The 23,686-nt window shown below is 39.6% G+C and overlaps 1 protein-coding gene across 1 annotated transcript in view; it reads right to left on the bottom strand.

The window, feature by feature from the left end:
• Positions 1–881: 881 nt before the first annotated feature.
• Positions 882–23,686, bottom strand: part of brinp2 (bone morphogenetic protein/retinoic acid inducible neural-specific 2) — a 135,527-nt gene continuing 112,722 nt past the window's right edge. The window contains exons 7-8 of the mRNA XM_024010462.2: positions 10,260–10,482; positions 882–5,356 (exon numbers count right to left, since the gene is read on the bottom strand). Coding sequence (XP_023866230.1) covers positions 4,237–5,356; positions 10,260–10,482 — 1,343 coding nt within the window. The 3' untranslated portion in view covers positions 882–4,236. The remainder of the gene's footprint in view (positions 5,357–10,259; positions 10,483–23,686) is intronic.

The raw sequence follows: 23,686 nt of genomic DNA, 5'->3' as shown, positions 1-23,686 counted from the left end.
CAGCAATCCCAGCACCTGTCATTCTGTCAGCCCTCAGTCAGCCTATCGATTCACAGATCTTTACCCAAGCACAGAATGCTTGCATGCAAATTTCTCTCTCCCTCTTTTTCTGGGCTGACCTTTATTTCTTAAAGAGTTTTTGGCAGGGATAAATAAACCACCATGAACTTTATTCAATTTAAATATTACTCTTCTTCTCATTCAGACCAGACATTTGTCAGGTACTAATATGTATTGATTTGCGGTTGTATCCACGACGACAGTCCAAAGTAAAGTTTGCACCTCACTGCAGAGTAACATTGCAATAACAACACATATATCAGTGAAGGCTGCTGGGAGGAGCTGTAGGAGGACTGCCTCATTGTAATGGCTGGAATGGAATAAATGGAACGGTATCAAACACAAACATATGGAAACCACGTTTGACTCCGTTCCTTTTATTCCGTTCCAGCCATTACAATGAGCCCYTCCTCCTATACCTCCTCCCAGCAGCCTCCACTGACATCGAAAGTAGTCAGAATTAAATATCATTATCAGAACACATACGCAGCTGCAAAAAGGTAACATGTGCCAATGTCTTTCGATTGCATATCTGAAATACCGTGTATCCAATTCATTGTTTTTATATGGAGAGAATACAAAGGAATGCAAACTTAGTTGTTCTTTTTTATTATTTAATATAAGAACATTTACATCCTGTTAAAACATTGAGAGAAACAAATATTTTTGATCAAACAATAATAAAAAGTTAAACGGTTCTTTACAGAGCCAACCAGTAAGCATATCAGTATGTTTGTGTATGTAGCGCCTCATTCAGTATGTACAGATACAAATACATAAAACATGATCATATAATCAAATATAATTCTTTCAGCTGGATACTGAGCTGATATTTCATATTCTTGATTGAGCTGTGTGAAGTAGAGTCTGATCAAAGTYGATGGAGTCAACCTAAGAATATTTACATTCAGCACTTTGGTTCTGGACATTTGTAGCTTTCAGGGCCAAAACAACATCTTATTCTATAACCATACAGAAGTTGAAGGCGTTTAGGAAATATTTGTACATTTTTCGAACGACAATTACCTTTCATACTGTACGGAAAAATTGCTTGGGTTAATTATGTCAGGAATAGTACAAGCTAGACATACAGAGAGTTTGTTGCTTATTTCTTGAATGGCTCGTATAAGTAGTGTACTTTACAGCATAGGTACTTACATGGTAGAAATATAGGAACAAGTTATAACTGTAATTATATCAGAGATAAATGTATATAATTGATCATTGTAAGTGTTCACAACTTGTTCAAATCTTTAAACCATGTTACTACCACCTTTATATATAGTTTGATTTTGATGGTAGCAATACTGATATAGAAAATGTAATTAAATAAAGGCAGCTAAAGATGACATTCAAATCAAACTGTAATGATAACCTCATATAGTGGTGCCATTCTCTCATATCATTACCCATTGAAAAGCTAAGATCGGCTCCCTGTGGAAAGAAAGATGTCCCCCACATATCAAATAAGTTATAAACCATAATAGTGAGGTCATGCCTCTCTGAGGCCTAAGGACATTGGCACCAGTCCCAAGACTTGCACACCAGACAAACAGGCCACTGCTAAGTGACAGTGTTGGCATTGTGGAAGACCCTTTACTTCCACAGGGATATTTACATGTCAGGCGTCCTCTCACCAATGGAAAATGGATAGAGCACACGTGAAAAGAGCTGTCCAGCCTTGAACCTGGTGGCCATAAAAAGCTCAAGGACGGCCGCCGTTAACAATGAAGTGCCTCAAATGTTAAAAGAAGTCCAATGTGGCAGAATTGGAAGAAATTGAAACAAATCACACCACTGATTGACATAAAAGAATAGAGTTTGAAAGAAGAKCATCTGGGTGGTATGATAAGTGCTGTGTGCTGGCAGCCATGCTAACCGTCAGTTACTGTCCTATGGACTGAGGCAGTCAGAGGCAGTCAAAGGCAACAAACAGAAAGGAATACATGGCAAATAAATGCTCTATGAAATCATCTGCTGTACTCAGTGTACTGTCTATCATGTAACGAGAGGCTAGCCAATCAAGTCAAGGAGAGTTAATGCATTCATTTGCATCCTTAGATTTTAGACTGATATGCAAGTGGATGTGGAATTGGAGTGGAATGTTTGAATGTTTCTATTATATGATAATGTCCATAGTAATGAAATTGGAATAGTACATTGTATTTGTTGTTGATAATGTTTATAGTTTCTCTCTCTCTCTCTCTGTCTCTCTCTCTCTCCCCCTCTCTCTTTCTCTGTGTGCTAATAATAATCTATTCTCCAGACACTTTGTATTTCTAACATTTCCCTGAACCTATAATCCAAATTGTAATTGATGACTGTACTACATGACCTACACTGGTACAGGCAAAAAAGAAGTACAAGAACCAGATTTTATTTGACCAATACCACAATACCTCAATTAAATTATTGGACTCTCAAAACATAATAAATCATTGGAGAAAAATTGCCAACCCCATTTCCCTCATTTTCTTGTGGGAATGTTTGAAATGTTTACACAGCATAATAGACCCTCCTTGATTGATTGGGTGTCCTTCACTGTCCTGACGATTAGCTGAAGGGCAAGTGGTGATTTCTAGATGACATCAAGATAAATAACTTTTATTTACAAACTCTGTGTTTGTGACTCCCATCTCATTAAAATAGTTTGATGTTTTTCCCAGGTTGTTCAGAGGCACAGTGAGTTTGATGCAATGTGACAATGTGTGTTTGGTTCCCGTGCTCTGTGACAACCTTGGAAATTAGTTTTAACTTGCAAATGCTGCACTTCATATATTAGAGAACATTCATCTTATCAGGAAGCACCCAGCATTTTTCCATTTCATGGTAACAAAGAGGATTCGTACAGTGAAGAGGGACATTTAAATATGTGTTCTTTGTCGAGACCAAATGTTCCTATTGTCCAATGGTACAATTGATAAATCCTATAAACACACCTATTCCAGCAGTAGATTTATGACAGCATTTTTTCACTAAAGATGTAGGTTTTGTAGATAATGAAAGGTCAAATAGTACTTTAACATATGATACAGATATAGCAGTATGGTCAATTGTTGAACCATCACAATCCATGTAAAAGATTTGAAACATATCCAGTTGGAATATACTAAGAGAAATGCATGGTCTCCAGTTTATCAGCTCATATTTATTTGAGTTCCAATCTAGGCCTACCGTGAATACCATTAATAAACATTTGAGTTAAAGAACTAGTTTAAAAAATAATAAAAGTCCGCAATATGTTTAACTGGAATTGTGACTGGCATTTACAGGTAAGATCCACAATACAGTGTACTCATTAGAATGCAAATACAGTTAGCCTATTCCAAAAAAGGTGTTATGTTTGCAAAATATATTCAAAACATCTAGCTTGGAAATTAAACTGAACTAAATGTGCTTTTTATCTGAACATTGACTCTCCATTATAAGGCATGATTTTTTTTTGTTACAAATATTTTTGGGGTGTTTGCACTTGGTTATCAAATAAAAGTTATGTGCACTTTCCACATAGATGGAGCAATATTTACAGAGCTGTATCCACAGACCTTTTGTAACCATGTCAGAAGAATTCATTTTGAAGTCAGCTGAAAAACTAAACTCAACATTTAAGACATTTATGCCACTCAGTTTGCCACAATMTTCACCTTCTTTTGGTAAAGTAATGTTGCTGAATAGAACGATTCAGTCATGGGCTTCTCAACCAAATGTTAAGCACAAATACATATCTTGTATGGTTTTGAACGAAGATAAAATGGAGAGGCAAGGATAAAAAAAGTCAATGATTATCAAAATAAACCGTTAAGCATAATCAACAACTCATTCAGCACATCATATTCTCCCTTTTAAATTAAATTGTTCTGTAACCAAAGAAAAAAAGTTAGAAAGGGAAATCCTGTTCCATTTCCTTAACTTCATGCCAACAGATGAACAGCCATAGTGATCCTTTTGAAAACTCATCTGAGCTCCTTGCTTTCTATWTTAAAAACGATCTGTTGTCATGACATCACTCCACATTCAACAGATTCAACACACACCACAGTCTTTCAGCAAGTGTATAGGAATGTTCTAGACATCTCAGAAATATATGTACATGTTTTCCAAACCAGATGGATAAATTGGCGGATGACTGAAGAGTAACCAGCAGCGCAGCACTCCTGGACCCTAATTTAGACTGAGCTAGCTGCATAACTGGCCCAGCTCTGCCTCAGAGGAATTGGGCAGCTTGGAGTTGAAAATCTGGAGGGAGTCTCGGATGCGCACCACCTCGCTGGTGGAGAGCTTAAGCCTGTGGCGGAGCAGACATGAAAAGATGTCCAATGGCTGCACTCCGGGCGGGGAGAGCCGGTTGATGCGGTCTCTCATCTCCAGCAGCATATGAAAGGCTGCGTCCTGGGTTCCTTGCGTGTACGGGTAGTCCAGCTGCAAAATCAGGTCTTTGATGCTCTCTGGGTCAAAGTGCATGCTGTAGCCGAACACCTTGAGACTGTTGATCTTCATGTAGCCCAGGTTGGACGTGTGGTCGTCCAGGTCCAGGGGCTCGTAGAAAAGGGTCTCGTTGACAGTGGGGTCGTCGGTCAGGATGCGGCTGCGCAGGTAAATGTGCACCGTCTCGAAGAAGGACTTCCACTTGTTGCCCAGCATCAGCGTCCAGTTGTAGCACTGCAGAGAGGCATCCAATTTAGTTCTCTCCCAGTCTGGGAAGTCCTGCTGGTTGACAGGCATGAACCAACTCTCCGAATGGCTGCCCCCAAATGGGTTGACATAGATAGCAGGCACAGGCTCCAGGGTACTGTTTTTAGTGGAGCAGATCTGGAATGAGATTCCCATTAGCATATGAATGAGGTTGGATTTGTTTTTGTTGCTCTTTAGAGTGAGGAGCATGCGTTTCCTCCAGGCCGGGTTGAACCAGCTGCCCAGACGCACATCATTGCTGATGTAGATGGCATGGACCTCCATGCGACTGTCCAGCTGCTGGAGCAGATACTTGACCTCTGTGTCCGGCATGTCAAAGTCAATGTTCAGGTAGTGGTCCAGAGAGTTTGCTATGTTGGGCCGACACGAGCCCAGGTGCAGGATGTTGCCAAGGTGGCACGAGCCACAGCGGGTGATGTTGTCCGGGGCACATGAGAGGCAGGTTGACCCCTCTCCGACCTCACAGGGCACTGTCCCCTGGCAGGCGCTACTGTGCTCTGCAGTGCAGGTGCAGCTCTGCATCTCCTCTGAAAACGTGCCCAGGATTCCATGCTCGTTGCAGTACAGGAGTGACTGGGCCTTGCTCAGCCAAAATTCTGGTGTCCTAAAGAGGAAAGAGCATTATTTTCAAAAACATAATTTGACTTTGAGATCATCTTTACTTTAAAAAATGTACCTTTGACTAACACTATTGTACCCTATAGAAAGGATAGAGGAGTGCATACAGGACACAAGTGATGACAATGTCTTAGGGCTATATTCAATGCACATCGCAGAAATTCAGCTTTACAGCGAAAGCTGAAATTTAAAGACAATATTCCCACTTTAGCAAAGACTGCATTCAGGGTAAATGCTGCATATGTCGGCTCAATCGGAAATAACCTTTACATTTCAATCGCGGAATATAGCCCTTAACGTTCACTTAACATCATCCCATTTAGTAAGTGTCAAATAATGATTGATGTGGCCTTTAAAAGGCTTATCGCCCGTCTTTGGGATTCAGAAGAATAGCAAGGGTCTTACACACAAGATCCTTCTCCCAACTGTTCAGTTTACTCTGGAGTGTGTCTTCCAGAGTCCATTTCACACTATTTCTCATCCCTATTGAATAATGCAGAACGTGTATTCCAGAACCTGCAGAACATACTTGTTCTTTTAAATACCAATATGTTATTGCTAAATCATTCTTAGATTGTATCTATTTGTCGATTTATTATACATAATGCTCACTATAAAGTGAATTTGCTATTAAATCTGTGTTCATTATTTATGTACAAGCTTTGGTAGGATTAGATATTTTTTGTGCAACCTCATTTAGGGGGAAAATAACACAAATATTGTACATAAATTAAAAATGTTGTACTTTGCTGCAACTTTCTACTAAGCACTATTGAGTAGTTGGTTCTGCAAATAGTAGTTTTACTCAACAGGTTTTGTATTGGGACTTGCACAACATAAAGCTAAAAAATGAAACTTTTCCTTTCCGCAGGCATGCATATCAAAATGAGGGATTATATAGCACATGATAATGTAGAATACATCTTCTGGCTCAGCTGAGTTGAATAGATTGTTTTTATTTGTTTGAACAGAGTTAAGGAAGTGAATGACAGCCAGAGGTGTAGCGCCTGTCAAAGAAATTGAAGTGTTCAGTGGGCAAGACGTTAATAACACCAACCTGTTGTCTCTAAGAGCACTTGATTAAAGACATGCCATCGTAGACCTCACATCATACAGACCACTTCAATCGGGGCAGAGATACTAAACAGCTTTCTCTCGCCCTCTCTTTCATTTCAGACTCTTGCCCTGGTTTTCTCACAGCACCAGATAACAAATTGCATCTTAATGAGACAAATCAGCCAAGTCAGTGCCTTCATAAAGTATTCACACCTCTCTACTTTTTCCACATTTTGACAACAATCTACACAAAATACTCTATATTGTCAAAGTGGAATAACATTTCTAACATCTGTAAAACATTTATGAAAAATAAAACACTAAAATATCTTGATAAGTATTCAACCCCCTGAATCAATTCATTTTAGAATCACCTTTGACAGTGATTACAGCTGAGTCTTTCTGGGTAAGTCTCTAAGAGCTTTCCACACTTGGATTGTGCAACATTTGCCCATTATTCTTTTKAAAATTCTTCAAGCTCTGTCAAATTGGTTGTTGATCATTGCTAAACAAACATTTTCAGGTCTTGCCATACATTTTCAAGCAGATTTAAGTAAAAACTGTAACTTGGCCACTCATGAACATTCACTGTCTTTTTGGTAAGCAACTCCAATGTAGATTTGGCCTTGTGTTTTAGGTTATGGTTTTGCTGAAAGGTGAATTCATCTCCCAGTGGCTGGTGGAAAGCACACTGAACAAGGTTTTCCACTAGGATTTTGCCTGTGCTAAGCTCCATTCTGTTTATTTTTTATCCTTAAAAACTCCCCAGCCCTTATTGATTACAAGCATACCGATAACATGATGCAGCCAACACTATGCTTAAAAATATGGAGAGAAGGTACTAGGGCTATGGCAGTCACGAAATTTCGTCAGCCGGTAATTGTCAAGCAAATAACTGTCGGTCTCACGGTAATTGACCGCTAATAAACATAAACACATTTAGCATCTCCTGGCTTCCACACAACCCATTGATGCAGACCTTTGGAACATCTACATTTTAGTCTAATAAATCCATGTAATATAACCTACATCTTCACAATAAATCCATTATTTATTTTAGACAGTTCTAAAGAAGCATGATATGAAGAAAATGTAGTCTATTTCAGAAGAACAGAATAGCATACTCTGAGTTGTCCTTAGGTTAGGTACTGATCTGGCTATGCCAAATGGCTGTGGGCTACACTAGTTAATTTAGCYGAGAAGATTTGCTTAGAATTCCGTGGCATTATTTTATAGTTTGAAGAATGCAATTGAACAAAGCTGAATAAAATATAAAGGGTATTTTCTCCAAARGATTTGAGAGAGTGCATACATGCMGCTATTCTGTGTTGAGCGGTTAACAAAGTGTGGCCGTAATGCACCCTAAAAAAATCCATGCCGTTTGCGGCTAGTGGCCGTTGTGCCCTTCTCTTGTGCCCTTCTCCCTGAGTGCTGCGTTGTGCCTTTCTCCCTGAGTGCTGCGTTGCCCCTTTTTCCCTGAGTGCTTGCATTGTGCCCTTCTCCCCGAGTGCTGCACGCTCTGAATTACCTCTCACTTACATGGCTCTCCATCACGTGATCAGATCTTTCTCACAGGCTACAAGTGAAGACCGACACATCGGGGATGCAACTGCGCGCATCCTTATCCAATTCTGAGGTGCATATTGAAGATAATGGAAGAACTGTCCACATTTACTTTTCGTCAGCAAACAACATGAGTAGGCCTAACGAACAGCAAAAGCACTATCCCATGTCAATCTTGTATCCTCCATAGTGAAAAGGTCGACCTATTCTGTGTGAGAAATAAATATTCCAAACATAGTCTGGGACAGTTGTGGGATTCGATAGATCTCAAATTCAACAACTACCATCAAAAAAACGTTTTTATGCAATGTGGCTGATGCAATAGATCAGAACGTTTTTAGCTTAAAATGTTGATAAACTATTAGGCTATTTCTTCACATTATAAGTGCAGAAATGCGCACATGGTAGTAGGCTATAACCGTGAATGTTCTATTAGCGAGAAACACCATTCTCAAAAGTGACCGCAAATGCACTTATGCATGTAATGCTTTTATTATAAAGGTGAATTTTAATGGTGAAAATTAGTTTCCACAAACTTTAAACTCACTCGCTGCTTATGGATGCCAGTTAGGCTTTACACCCCTTCTTAATTTTAAGAAGTTATTTGGCCACTTTAGTTGTGAAACGAACTAGGCCTATGAGCTAGGCTACATGATGTGTGCGACTATGTTCAGAAAAAGTTGCAAAAAAATACATTGTTTATTATGCTGGGCATCATTCACAAGTGATATGCTAATATTGTCATCAGACTATTCTTGATTTAATCTGGTCTTTAATTATACTAAATAATATTTGTGTGAAATTTGTTTTGATTTAGAATGGACCATTATCATGCACCTGTATCGATAAAAAAAAAAAAAAAAAATAGCGAATGGAGGACGCTTTTCCTGTGGTTCATTTTCATGCCAGCCAGGTAGGCAATACTCCTGTTGTAAATATAAGCAATGTGATTAATATTAGGAAAGTTGAGAAATAAATATAGTAGGCCTAGCCTACAGAAAGCAGATGGGTTCCTCCTCTGTTTTCTTGCCCAATTACATAGCCTATAGAAATGTTGCGTGACATGAGCTCATGTTTGATTAGATTTTGATAAATTTGCATTGATGTCAAAGTGATTAGAGGGACAATAGAGTGCCGAGTACAAGGCCGTTAGCAAGTTTGGTAGGCTACTAATGACCATCAGCGGCATCAGAGCTGGGAGAAGCCTAATTAACATGACTAAACGGTCACATGGAATTTAACTGTCTTCATGACTCATCACCGCCGCAGTAATACGGTCACCGCAACAGCCCTAAGTGGTACTCAGTTATGTGGTGTATTGGATTTGCCCCAAACATAAGATGTTGTATTCAGGACAAAAAGTGAATTGCTTTGCCACATTTTTTGCAGTATTACTTTAGTGCCTTGTTGCAAACAGGATGCATGTTTTGGAATATTTTTATTCTGTACCTGCTTCCTTTTCACTCTGTCAATTGGGTTAATATTGTGGAGTAACAACAATGTTGTTGAGCCATCCTCCTTTCACAGCCATTAAACTCTGTTTTAAAGTCACCATTGGCCTCATGGTGAAATCCCTGAGCAGTATCCTTCCATTCAGGCAACTGAGTTAGGAAGGACTCCTGTATCTTGTAGTGACTGGGTGTATTGATACACCATCCAAAGTTTAATTAATAACTTCACCATGCTTAAAGGGATATTCAACGTCTGCTTTTTTAAAAATACCCATCTACCAATAGGTGCCCTTTGTGAGGCATTGGAAAACCTCCCAGGTCTTTGTGGTTGAATCTGTGTTTGAAATTCACTGCTCGACTAAGGGACCTTACAGATAATTGTATGTGTGGGGTACAGAGTTGAGGTWGTCATTKAAAAATCATGTTAAACACTATTATTGAGTCCATGCAACTTATTATGTGACATGCTAAGCAAATTGTTACTCCTGAACTTATTTAGGCTTGCCATWAAAAACGTGTTGAATACTTCTCAATTAAATCCATTTTAAATTCAGGCTGTAACACCACAAAATGGGGAAAAAGTCAAGGGTGAAGACCATGAAGACCTGACCCAAACAACATAACTTGATATAAAAGAGGAAACAATGATGATAAAATGCCATCAAGTGGTTTTACGTAATAGTTAATTTATGTAATTTACCAATAAAGTAGGTGTAAGATGTTCAAAAGCCAATACAAACAAGTTTTCATCTGATATGGCAGATATTACAATATATTTGAGCAATCATTTAAGAGCATGTGATGTTCCCATTTTCGTACCTTTCTCTAGAGAGGCTGATCCTTGGCAGTTTGGGACAGCGCTTGCTCAGAGTGAAGAGTTTCCTCACAATCTTCTGGGCTTTCCCAAGAACCAAATTGGTGCTGATCTCCAATTGGCTGTAGCGCTTCTGTAGAGCTGCATCTGTTGCCCAAAACTTGAATACCATGGATGTGTTTAAAAAACGGTCCGTTGGTAGTTTTTTCATGAAGGCCTTGAATTCATCTAAGAAATTGAGAAACAATCACCATAAAAACACGATTAGTTTTTTTAATCTTAAAAAAGTAAATAATTTCACAACCATCAATATATTTTTATTTTCTTCACTTTTCTTAATTGTAACCAGATATTTATATTATGGATTATACCTTTTAATGTGCAATTATGGTTCATATCCCTAATTTACCATGGACAGCTCTACATTATCATTATATTATTTCACTACAGTGCCAATTTAAACCATCCAGAGACTTCCTACTTATGCCCTAGGCAAGTTATCTCCCTATGCAGCTGCTATGAAGTATCTTATCAAATCACTGCAATGAAGACACACAGTACTTTTTTACAAAGTCCAACTGAGTGAGACCTGCAATTGTTATGGGGGCTGGAACTTTTATATTCCTGTATGCTACTCTTGGCAACACTGTAGTGAGTACATTTGTAGTTAAACTGACAGGCTCAGGTCTTTACAGTGCTCAATGATCCTGAGTGAGCTACCTCTGGCTCCCAGAGCCAACACCAAATTAGTTGAAAACATGAAGTTTTAGTTTATCACATTCAACGGCTCAATTGGGTTACACATCAGACTTGCGGTGTCACCTCTCTTCATACTATCAGTCTCAAATGCATGCAATGTCGCAATAGGTATRTGATGGATCCATTCGCTTGTTCAGTGTTAAAATGCTTTGTTTAATGGTAAATTATTTGATTGCATTCTATCTCGATAGACCTCCTGCCTGTTGACATGGGCATAATACCAGAGGAACTGCTACTGAAAAAAACGTACTAAATTACTATGTTGTCGGCATGCGTTCACATGCATTAATTGAASACTAACTGTAGTAAAGAAAAACCCTTGAATGAGTAGGTGTGTCCAAACTTTTGACTGGTACTGTACGCTACTTCCCTTTTTCTTGGAAAACAGAACAAGCAGTGATAAGTAGCCTATTATGTACCTGCCTGTACTTACATATCTGGTACAAGACAATCATAGATGTTATTSGCTTATGGTTACCTACTTCCGAAGATGTGGTCTCCTTTGACACGAGGAGGCAGAGTAACAGCATATGTTCATATGTGGTTAGACACTACATTATGCCCTCATCAAATAACACATCTTCCTAGCATGTACTTATGGATTCTAACCACCCACCTGACAAGCCAAGGCTATAGAGTGGTAATATCATCTAATAAAAAACMAATCTTTCACCTTGCACCCTATAGCTGAAAATCAGGGTGCATCAACTTGCTGTTTGTCAGGCTCACCCACCATGTGAAACATATTGGATGTGTCCCAAATGGCACCCTATTCCCCTTTTAGTGTACTACGTTTAACTAGGGCCCATAGGAGCGGGGATATGGTGCCATTTGGGATGTAGGATATGGTGCCATTAACTGGAGTGATCAATGCCTCTGCTTCCCTCCACATGCTCTGTATAACCCAGGTCATTTGAATGATCATTGAGATTCACAGAACACAAAAGGAATGTGTTTGTCTATTCCCCTTTTTCTGGCATTTGTGACTTTATGTTCACATTCATGGAAAATGTAGGCCTTTAAAAATGTGTCTGTCACGATCGTCTTGCTGAGAGAGAGTGGACCAAGGCGCAGCGTGTGCAAAATACATTCTCTTTTATTTTAGAGAAAGGAAAAACACGTAACGAACACTTTAACAAACTGAAACAAAACAACAAACGATCGTGAAGCTATAGACGTAAGTGCACACACAAGCTACATACGTACAACATAGACAATTACCCACATTAACCTAGTGCCTATGGCTGCCTTAAATATGGCTCCCAATCAGAGACAATTAATGACATCTGTCTCTGATTGAGAACCATTCAGGCAACCATAGACACAGCTAGACACCTATARTAAACACAAACCCATCTACTCTATTTAACCCCCTAAACCATACAACCACCCTAGACACTACAAAAACACATACATTCCCCATGTCACACCCTGACCTAACTAAAATAATAAAGAAAACAAAGAATACTAAGGCCAGGGTGTGACAGTGTCAGAAAAAGGGATGTGGTTATTTCCCATAATGGACACAGCCCAGTCTCATTCTGATGGGCGTATTAGTGATTCATATAACCATGAACAGAACAGACAGCAAGCTGGGCTTGTTTATTTATCTCAAAAACAAGGTTTTTGAATCATGGTTTTGAATGGCAGCCCTGCAACTATTATTGATATTAGGCAGGGTCAAACCAATATTTTAAATGAGGACAATGCACTGCCATGAAGCTTGTATCTTTGAGTTGTATGTTACAGAGCAGATGCTTTTGCAATGTCGTTGTTTGCCTGGTATACAGAGATATATCTTCCCATTTCTCAATGGATTACTCTTAAAAAATGTTGTTATTACTGAATCCTGCACCTGAATTATTTAAGGAACCCCCCTTGGAATCCCCATCTATCTTCCATTGCTTTTATTGAACAAGTTATTAACATACAGTGCCTTCGGAAAGTATTCAGACATTTTCCCACATTTTGTTACGTTACAGTCTTATTCTAAAATTGATTTAATATATTTTCTTCTCAGCAATCTACACACAATACCCCATAATGACAAAATGAAAACAGTATTTTATTTTAGCTAATTTATTACAAATAAAAAACAGAATTACCTTATTTTCATAAGCTTTCAGACCCTTTTCTATGAGACTCGAAATTGAGCTCAAGTGCATCCTATTTCCATTGATAATCCTTGGGGAGTTTCATCGACTTGATTGGAGTCCACAGCATGTCAGAGAAAAAACCAAGCCATGAGGTCGAAGGAATTGTCCTTAGAGCTACGAGGCAGGATTGTGTCGAGGATCCGATCTGGGGAAGCGTAGCAAAAAATGTCTGCAGCATTGAAGGTCCCCAAGAACACAGTGGCCTCCATCCTTCTTAAATGGAAAAAGTTTGGAACCACCAAGACTCTTCCTAGAGCTGGCCGCCCGGTAAAACTGAGCAATCCGGGGAGAAGGGCCTTGGTCAGGGAGGTGACCAAGAACCCAATGGTCACTCTGACAGAGCTCCAGAGTTCCTCTGTGGAGTTGGGAGAACCTTCCAGAAGGACAACCATCTGCAGCACTCCACCAATCAGGCCTTTATGGTAGAGTGGCCTGACGGAAGCCACTCCTCAGTAAAAGGCAAATGAAAGCCCGCTTGGAGTATGCCAAAAGGCARTTAAAGACTCTCATACCATGAGAAACAAGATTATCTGGTCTGATGTAACCAAGATTACTATTTGGCCGGAATGCCAAGCGTCACGTCTGGAGGAAGCATGGCACCACCCCTACGGTGAAGCGTGGTGGCAGCATCATGCTGTGGGAATGTTTTTCAGCGGCAGGGACTGGGAAACTAGTCAGGATCGAGGCAAAGATGAACAGCGAAAAGTACAGAAAGATCCTTGATGAAAGCCTGCTCCAGAGTGCTCAGGCACTCAGACTTGGGAGAAGGTTCACCTTTCAACAGGACAACGACCCTAAGCACACAGCCAAGACAATACAGGAGTGGCTTCGGAACAAGTCTCCGAATGTCCTTGACCAGACTTGAACCCGATCAAACATCTCTGGAGAGACCTGAAAATAGCTGTGCAGCAACGTTACCCATATAACCTGACAGAGCTTAAGAGGATCTGCAGAGAAGAATGGGAGAAACTCCCCAAATACAGGTGTGCCAAGCTTGTACCGTCATACCCAAGAAGACTTGATGCTGTAATTGCTGCCAAAGGTGGTTCAACAAAGTACTGAGTAAAGGGTCTGAATACTTATGTAAATGTGATATTCTTTGTGGGGGGGAAGGCCCAGTGCAGTAAAAATTAAGATTGTTTTACGTTTTATATATATTTCCACACTATGAGGTTGAAATAATACTGTGAAATTGTGAAAATTATGAAAATGCCCTTTTAGTGTAAGAGCTGTTTGAAAAGACAGCCTGAAATTCCAGCCTGTTTTAACTTAATGAACCAATAAGAGAGAGTTCCGTACCTCTCTGGCAATAACAGCTAGTTTTCAGTTTTCCCTCCCCACTCAGACCACTCCCAGACAGTCCTAGCTAAATTCTTGCTTGAGAAATTGCTCTTTGCTAAGAAGCTATTTATATATTTTTTTGACCACTTTAATTGAAAACAATCCCAGTAAGGTACTTAATTGTTACCTAGAAATGATTTGATTTTGAGATAAAAATGGCTGCATTGGACCTTTAAGAGAGATCTAAGTTCACCATCCTTCTTTCAAATGTATGTCTCCTTTTTTTCTTTCCATGGGTATACTACTCCTACTGGAATACTTCAAGTGGAAAACACAGTGAGACATGGCTGTCAAGCTATCATCACAAAGACATCAAATGGTTGCTTGTGGCACTTTGACGGCAACTACAATACAGTGCCTCCACCGTATTTGACATTATAGTTACAGTGCACTATATGGTACACTGACATAAAGACGGCACTTCTTTCAAGGTAAAACTTGTCGGGATTGGTAAACTATCTGTAGGAACTACTGCAGTTGATGCTAGCTCTTTATGAACAAGGTTCCTATTCTCCTATGACATTTTTCATCACTTTATATTCCAGAGACAGGACTACGAACAACACTTTCACTTTCTCTGTGTATCAGATTTTGAAATATCAGATATTGAGGGGGGATCTTGTTGGGCTCAGACTGAGCATATAGAAAATACAACCTGTATCAGATAAGAAAGACATCATGCAAACAGCAGAAATAAACTAGTTGATCGTTACTAGGCTTTCTGGTGGCATATAATGTGATCCGGAACTGGACTAATTACATTCATATCTTAATAGATCTTTTGTTTAGTCCCTTAAAGACTCGTTCAATTTTCAAAACACAAATAAATCTTTTCAGAGTGAAATCGTACCACTTGAGATATGCTGTAAAGTTTGTGGGCTAAGACACCATATATGAACTTCAATGACTCATCAGGTATAACAAAAAATGTAATCAAACTAAAGGCCCTGCTATGTGATCAAATATGGCTGCTGTTGCCGTTATTAGACTAGACTGAAACACTTTTTTTGTTAAGTATGTTTCCAGATTCTATTATTAACCAATGTAAAGTCTAAGACTATGAAAAACCATAGGTCAAGTATGTATTACTCCCAGCCCACAACCAAATAATGATGAGCAGAAGCACTGGTTTTGATTGCACAGTGGGAGGAAGCAAGACATATGATCTGACCCAATGACATATTATACCACACAGTAAACTGCAGGATCTGATTTGCATTGAGGGTTCATCTCTATTGCCTTGTAAATGGCTTATAAAGGGCTCTCTCCCTTTGGATAACTCACAAAGTAATCTCTTGCGGACCGATTCTGCCTGTTAACTGAAGAATCTGTCAGGACTGAATGGGATGTGTTGGATAACGAGCAGCAGCAGTTCCGGTTATTTAGACAAATCATGATTTCACAGGTGTTAGCATCTAATCACTTCTCTTAACATGTATGGGTTAACCGAGATTACTCACAAAGTAGCACAATGCTGTCTGAGCAGCATTCTTTGTTAATGTGAGACTAGCAACTTTCCCATTAGACAAGTAAATATTTCACCTATTGTAGGCTCAAGGAATACTGTAGTATTACTATATTTTCAAGAGCTTTTCTTCAAGAAATCAAGTATCTTGTTATTTTGCCTTGAACATATGAACGTTTTTCATATGAGAAATGGTCCTCACTTTCTGTCAGTGCTGGTAAAGCATGAACAATAAATATATTCAACCTTTGCACACACGGGAAACCAATGCTATCAGGTATCTGCTTATTGCACTCTGGTGGGTGATTTTAGCATGGAAAAACACCACTATGTGCTCTAAGGTTCGACAAACTCATAAAGGAGATCAATTTCCACTACTACAATGATTCCTTCTTCCAGGGTTGGTGCTGAAACATAAAAACCTGACACTGACTCTTGCTCTTGATCTGCAAGGCTCAGATATTTCAGTATTTAGGGCTAACGTGTGGAGCAAGACTCATGATAGCTTTATGATTTCTTAGGAAAAATCTACAGATTCATGATTACTGTTTCCTTTGATCATGGATGGCTATACACATGAGCTAAGACAAACTATCAATTTGGCTATGTTTGGGAATCTGGGCTTTTTATTGTTGCCATTTAAGGGTTTATGTTGCATACTATGAATAAGGAGCTGTACTGAAATGTTTCCTATTAAACCAAATCTGACATTCAATATAACATCATCATCAAATATTTATTGGAATTAGGATGCTCATTCTAGCTAATGTCGTACACTCTTTTGCCCTTGTTGGTGATCATTGTGTTACAGTATCGCTTTGCTACAATTTATAACCCAGAATAACCATCCGTTTCAGGGATGTAAAGCACAGTACAGTAGTACTGCTTCTGTTATAATTGATTGAGAAATACAGTTTCGTTAGAATACCATTAGAACATTCCCTTTTACCTCATGTTATACAGATCAAACCCCTTTTGGGTATTATTAATATGCATGACAAATTATTGCATTACTACTGCCAGGTCAACTTTGACAACAGAGAAGGTAACACCAGAGGCTTGAGTAAGCCCACTGTCACGCCCTGACCATAGAGAGCCCTTGGTTCTCTATGGTGTAGTAGGTCAGGGCGTAACTAGGGGGTGTTCTCGTTCATTATTTCTATGTTGGTGTTTTGTATGGTTCCCAATTAGAGGCAGCTGGTAATCGTTGCCTCTAATTGGGGATCATATTTTGGTAGCCATTTTTCCCACCTGTATTTGTGTTTGTGCTTGTAGCACCACTGAGGTTACGTTTCGTTGCTTGTTTATTGAGAAGTTTCACTGCAAATAAAGATGTGGAACTCAACACACGCTGCGCCTTGGTCCCGTCCTTATTACGAACGTGACACCCACAAGTTATTTAGCATTGACTGTTTGGAATATTTCACCAAGTCATGCGGTAAGATCCAACCTGGATAATAGATTTCGTGAACAGGAGGGGGTCAATCATTCAGGCTTTCCCCAGCAGCTATTTCTCAGAATACTTGCCTGAGGAGAATGGTTTATACACTTAGTGAGTAATGCATTGAATGAGATATTTCCCCCAAATATGTAATTTCAGTGCCATAGAGGACGCCTGCTGTCCATTGACTAAAGCAGATGCTTTGGGAACATTTCTAAGGACATTTTGTTGAGCTGAGTCATCTATTGGATCTAGCCCAGTTCTTGTAGTTGGGCACCAGTTTCTCTAACCTGACCAAGGAACATAACAAGAATATATTGTTTTGTTGCTCTTACAGTATGAAAGCAGTACACTCCAATGTTACACCATCAAGCTGCAGTTGGGAATGAGACAGTAATTTGTTCTTCTGTGTTCTATAGTAAGAATGTATTGCCATGGAAAAATACATTATATTCCTCTAATTAGTGTTAATGGGGGAATACAGTTGATGCAGTTACATATTGGGATATTCTTTTAGCCGATATATCGTATCGCTTTGGAAATATTGCAAGATTATCTTCTTGCTAGTTGGCTGTACCTGCACCAAAACTCCAGTATTTTTTCCTTCATAGCTTGTTCTCCATCTTCTTTTTAAATAGGGAGCCAATTTGTTTTCAGGACTTATTTCCATTACTGATCAAAACTCGTTTTCTCATGGCACTCTCTTATCCCTCAGCAGCAGACATATGGTGAGCAATATGTTTGGAACATCGAATCACAATAAAATTCCAGTCTTGGATTGCAATGCATATAGAATCCTGAGAATCGCAATACATATCGTATCTGCACCTAAGTATTGGGATAATATCATATTGTGAGGTCCCTGGCAATTCCCAGCTGTACTAATTCGCCTTTTGACTCCATAAATAGTATCAACATTGCTACCAGGTTAGCTATCGTCATCAGCTATCACTCTGTCAGAGAATGCATTTGTCATAACCCTGTAACGTCTTCCACGAACAGTATCTGACAGGTACAATTCTTAGAAAAAAGGGTTCCAGGTAAAATCCTTTTTGGTTCCAGGCAGAACCATTTTGGGATCCGGTTCTACATGGAACCCAAAACCGTTTTACTTGGAACCAAAAGGGTTCTGCCTTGAACCAACAAGGGTTCTTTAAAGTGGGATCTTCTATGTGTACAGACAAAGAACCCTTTTAGATTCTAAATAGCACCTTTTTTCTAAGAGTGTAAACTAGGATGATGATTGGCTCTCTGTTATAATAGTTTACTTGCTGTCTATTATTTTAAATTGTCTCTAATCTTTAACAAAATGGTACACTGATTCTTAATRCTTAAGACAAAATATACACGGTCTGCCAGCCGTTATGATGAAATGCTAAATGAGGTCCAGGTAACCATTAGAATCCTCATTCATTCAAATATATATTTTTTGCATTTGATGGTTCTGGATAATAAAATGTATTAACCTTGGGCATTATCAAGGTTGTGTATATTAAGGAAGCCATGTGGCCTAGTCGGAGGACGACAGATGCGATTTAACTATGTTCCCACTCACAGTTATTATATTGTTTATTAGTATTTGTTTTATATACCAAACATGACCTTAAATTCCCTTTATGGTAGATGGAATTTTTGTGAGGCGGACATGCAGTATTGTGAATAGTGTCAATAGACTTGCAAAGTTATAAATCTTGTGCATGACAAAGGTAGCCTATGWGTCTCAGCACCTCCCCCTTTAAATCCTTGATTACACTGCTTCCCTGCATGGGAGACCAGGTGAAAATTACAACACCTTTCCTCCTCTCCATCAAAAACACTTTTTAATTTTACCTTTATTTAACTAGGCAAGTCAGTTAAAGAACAAATTCTTATTTTCAATGATGGCCTAGGAACAGTGGGTTAACTGCCTTGTTCAGGGGCAGAACGACAGATTTTTACCTTGTCAGCTCAGGGATTCGATCTTGCAACCTTTCGGTTACTAGTCTAACGCGCTAACCACTAGGCTACCTGCCACCCCAATGTGTGCACTTTCTTTAGTTTATTTAAAAAAATTAGATTATATTAGAATCCCGTTAACTGACGCCAATGGTGACAGCTAGTCTCACATAAAGAATAAGATATTACAGACAAAATACTTTACAATTTACATACATTTAAAACTATTAACATGTAGCGTGTGTGTGTGTATGTGTATGCATCAATCAGTTACACATACAGTGGGGCAAAAAAGTATTTAGTCAGCCACCAATTGTGCAAGTTCTCCCACTTAAAAAGATGAGAGAGGCCTGTAATTTTCATCATAGGTACACTTCAACTATGACAGACAAAATGAGAAAAGAAATCCAGAAAATGACATTGTAGGATTTTTTATGAATTTATTTGCAAATTATGGTGGAAAATAAGTATTTGGTCAATAACAAAAGTTTATCTCTACTTTGTTATGTACCCTTTGTTGGCAATGACAGAGGTCAAACGTTTTCTGTAAGTCTTACAAGGGTTTTCACACACTGTTTGCTGGTATTTTGGCCCATTCCTCCATGCAGATCTCCTCTAGAGCAGTGATGTTTTGGGGCTGGTTGCTGGGCAACACGGACTTTCAACTCCCTCCAAAGATTTTCTATGAGGTTGAGATCTGGAGACTGGCTAAGGCCACTCCAGGACCTTGAAATGCTTCTTACGAAGCCACTCCTTCGTTCCCGGGCGGTGTGTTTGGATCATTGTCATGCTGAAAGACCCAGCCACGTTTCCTCTTCAATGCCCTTGCTGATGGAAGGAGGTTTTCACTCAAAATCTCACGATACATAGCCCCATTCATTCTTTCCTTTACACGGATCAGTCGTCCTGGTCCCTTTGCAGAAAAACAGCCCCAAAGCAGATGTTCCACCCCCATGCTTCACAGTAGGTATGGTGTTCTTTGGATGCAACTCAGCATTCTTTGTCCTCCAAACACGACGAGTTGAGTTTTTTACCAAAAGGTTATATTTTGGTTTCATCTGACCATATGACATTCTCCAATCTTCTTCTGGATCATCCAAATGCTCTCTAGCAAACTTCAGACGGGCCTGGACATGTACTGGCTTAAGCAGGGGGACACGTCTGGCACTGCAGGATTTGAGTCCCTGGCGGCATAGTGTGTTTACTGATGGTAGGCTTTGTTACTTTGGCCCCAGCTCTCTGCAGGTCATTCACTTGGTCCCCCCCGTGTGGTTCTTGATTTTTTGCTCACCGTTCTTGTGATCATTTTGACCCACGGGGTGAGATCTTGCGTGGAGCCCCAGATCGAGGGAGATTATCAGTGGTCTTGTATGTCTTCCATTTCCTAATAATTGCTCCACAGTTGATTTCTTCAAACCGAGCTGCTTACCTATTGCAGATTCAGTCTTTCCAGCCTGGTGCAGGTCTACAATTTTGTTTCTGGTGTCCTTTGACAGCTTCTTTGGTCTTGGCCATAGTGGAGTTTGGAGTGTGACTGTTTGAGGTTGTGGACAGGTGTCTTTTATACTGATAAACAAGTTCAAACAGGTGCCATTAATAACAGGTAACGAGTGAAGGACAGAGGAGCCTCTTAAAGAAGAAGTTACAGGTCTGTGAGAGCAGAAATCTTGCTTGTTTGTAGGTGACCAAATACTTATTTTCCAACAATAATTTGCAAATAAATTCATAAAAAATCCTACAATGTGATTTTCAGGATTTTTCCCTCATTTTGTCTGTCATAGTTGAGTGGTATCTATGATGAAAATTACAGGCCTCTCTCATCTTTTTAAGTGGGAGAACTTGCACAATTGGTGGCTGACTAAATACTTTTTTGCCCCAATGTACATGTCAATACATACACACAATAAGTAGGTTTTCATTCCACAGAACTTTCACCTTCTATTACAGTACTGATTTTCTGGTGCTTTTAAAATGCTGACCCACAGCTTATCTTCTTACTTTTATTAAGTCGTATCTGGGTTTTGATTGATGTTGCAAAAATAATATTACTTAAACTAATGCTGTAAGTTTTGGGCAGGTCGAAAAGCATATGGGAATTAACAATGGACAGAAGGGMTGCATCCCAAATAGKACCCTATTCCCTATTTAGGGCACTACTTTTCATCAGGGCACAAAGGGCTCTGGTGAAAAGTAGTGCCCTAAATAGGGAATAGGGTGCCATTTGGGACGAACCCTGGGAAGTCATAGTCACTGCCCTGATCATACCGTTCAAAACACATTTTCTAATAGTAAGGCCTAAATTCAATCAGATCAAGCGTTAACCGGGGATAGCAGACACCCGCATAGCGGATGTTTTGGCGTGTTGGAGGTGGAACTGCATTGGAGCCAAATCGGATCATTGTCTCAAAGCCACACCCACCCCACTCGTGTTAGAAGTTCAGAGCGAGAAAGCGTAGGCTATATAGAAATATTTACACTCAAATTAAAAAATCTTCAAACAAGATAATTAAGATTTATATCATCCTAATGGAGGTGTAGTTGACAGACACATTATACTGTTCCAACTTGTAAACAAGGCTATTGTTACTCCGTGCAGCCAATAGAAATGTCCACTTTAGGTATAATGCCGGGGGCCATTGTGGATTTGACAGCTCTAACCAGTTACACCCCAGACACCGCCAAAACAACCGCTATGTGGATGTTGGCCAAAGCGGACCTGATTGAAGAGAACCCCTTATAATCTTTATCGAAGAGCTTGTAACAAACTATAAATCTTTGCTCTCATAGTAGGGAATATGAGGAAGTTTCATCTCTCCTCACGCTAGAAAATGTTTGTTGCCTTGGGCAAAGTAAAGATAAAAATGTTTGCAAGGCTTATGCTYCAAAGTACATTCAGAAATGGGCTTAGGGCTTAGTAGCTCAAGAGGGAAGAGCCAACCTGGGAGATACTTGCTGTAACGTGGCTGGCACTGTCTACCTTTGAGGCATTGGGAGTTGACTGTACTTAGTTTCTGTTGCTTAACCTTTAAACATAGAAAAATAATTAAAAGCTCAACGTTGTTAATAGGGTATTGTGAATTTATGAATACCACATTTTGTTTCAATTAAATTCTACCAATGAGCTGAGTTCACATGAGTAATGAAGGACTATAAATACCTCTTCACCTTAAGTATATGAAGGCCGTTTTCTATTGTCCCGATGGGTAACCGTACCGCTGAATTTACACAACTATACTACACTACACTATTCACATACAACTTTCTACGCTGACAGACATACACACACACACAGAGACAGACAGCTCTCTTGTTGTTTGCTATAAAAATAGAATTTACATTAAAAAAAAGAYGACATAATAATCACCCAAGTTATTGTAACTAATAAGTAACATAGAGCCTTTTTAATCTAGTGGTGGACCAGCCCACACAATACTCACACATCCAGTACAACACAGACTTAGCTTGTCACACCCTGATCTGTTTCACCTGTCTTTGTGATTGTCTCCACCCCCTCCAGGTGTCGCCCATCTTCCCCATTATCCCTTCTGTAGTTATACCTGTGTTCTCTGTTTGTCTGTTGCCAGTTTGTTTTGTTTCGTCAAGCCTACCAGCGGTTTTCCCCTTGTTCCTGTCTCTTGATTGTTCCTGTTTTCTAGTTTTCCCGGTGTTGACCTTTTCTGCCTGCCTTGAGCCTGCCTGCCGTCCTGTACCTTTGCTCCACCTATCTGGATTACTGACCRATACCTGCCCTGACCCTGAGCCTGCTAGCCGTCCTGTACCTTTGCCGTCCTGTACCTTTGCCTCACCTATCTGGATTACTGACCCCTGCCTGCCCTTGACCTGTCTTTTGCCTGCCCTTGTTGGATTAGTAAACTGTTATTACTTCAACGTGGTCTGCATCTGGGTCTTACCTGAAACGTGATATAGCTAGTATTTATTAAACAGCCTTTACAAAGCCCTGAAAAAAGGACTGTGCTTAAAGCTGTTAACGAGATCCTCATTAACTGTAGTGACTCTAGCACTATGACATTTGATTAGCTGGATTCAACAGTGTGAGTCACAATGTAATTGAGCCAATGGAGACTACCCCTGGCCTCACGAACTGTCCATGTTCAATGCCTACACTTACAAACAGAAAGAAGGCAGTTCATTGTCATTAGCTACTGAGTTGAGCTGTACTCACAAATAATCCCTGACATCAGTTGAATGTTTTTCAATAACAATGTTTTGACAAAAAAACATTTGTTTACAATTAGCTCAATTTGCAACAACAAAAACACCAATATAGTCTAGAAAAGTATGCATGGGTTGCACCGCAGTCACTTGGTCGCGTCA

The sequence above is a fragment of the Salvelinus sp. IW2-2015 genome, linkage group LG19 (genome assembly GCF_002910315.2).
Source record: "Salvelinus sp. IW2-2015 linkage group LG19, ASM291031v2, whole genome shotgun sequence".
NCBI lineage: Eukaryota > Metazoa > Chordata > Actinopteri > Salmoniformes > Salmonidae > Salvelinus > Salvelinus sp. IW2-2015.
This window is presented reverse-complemented; position numbering and strand designations above follow the sequence as displayed.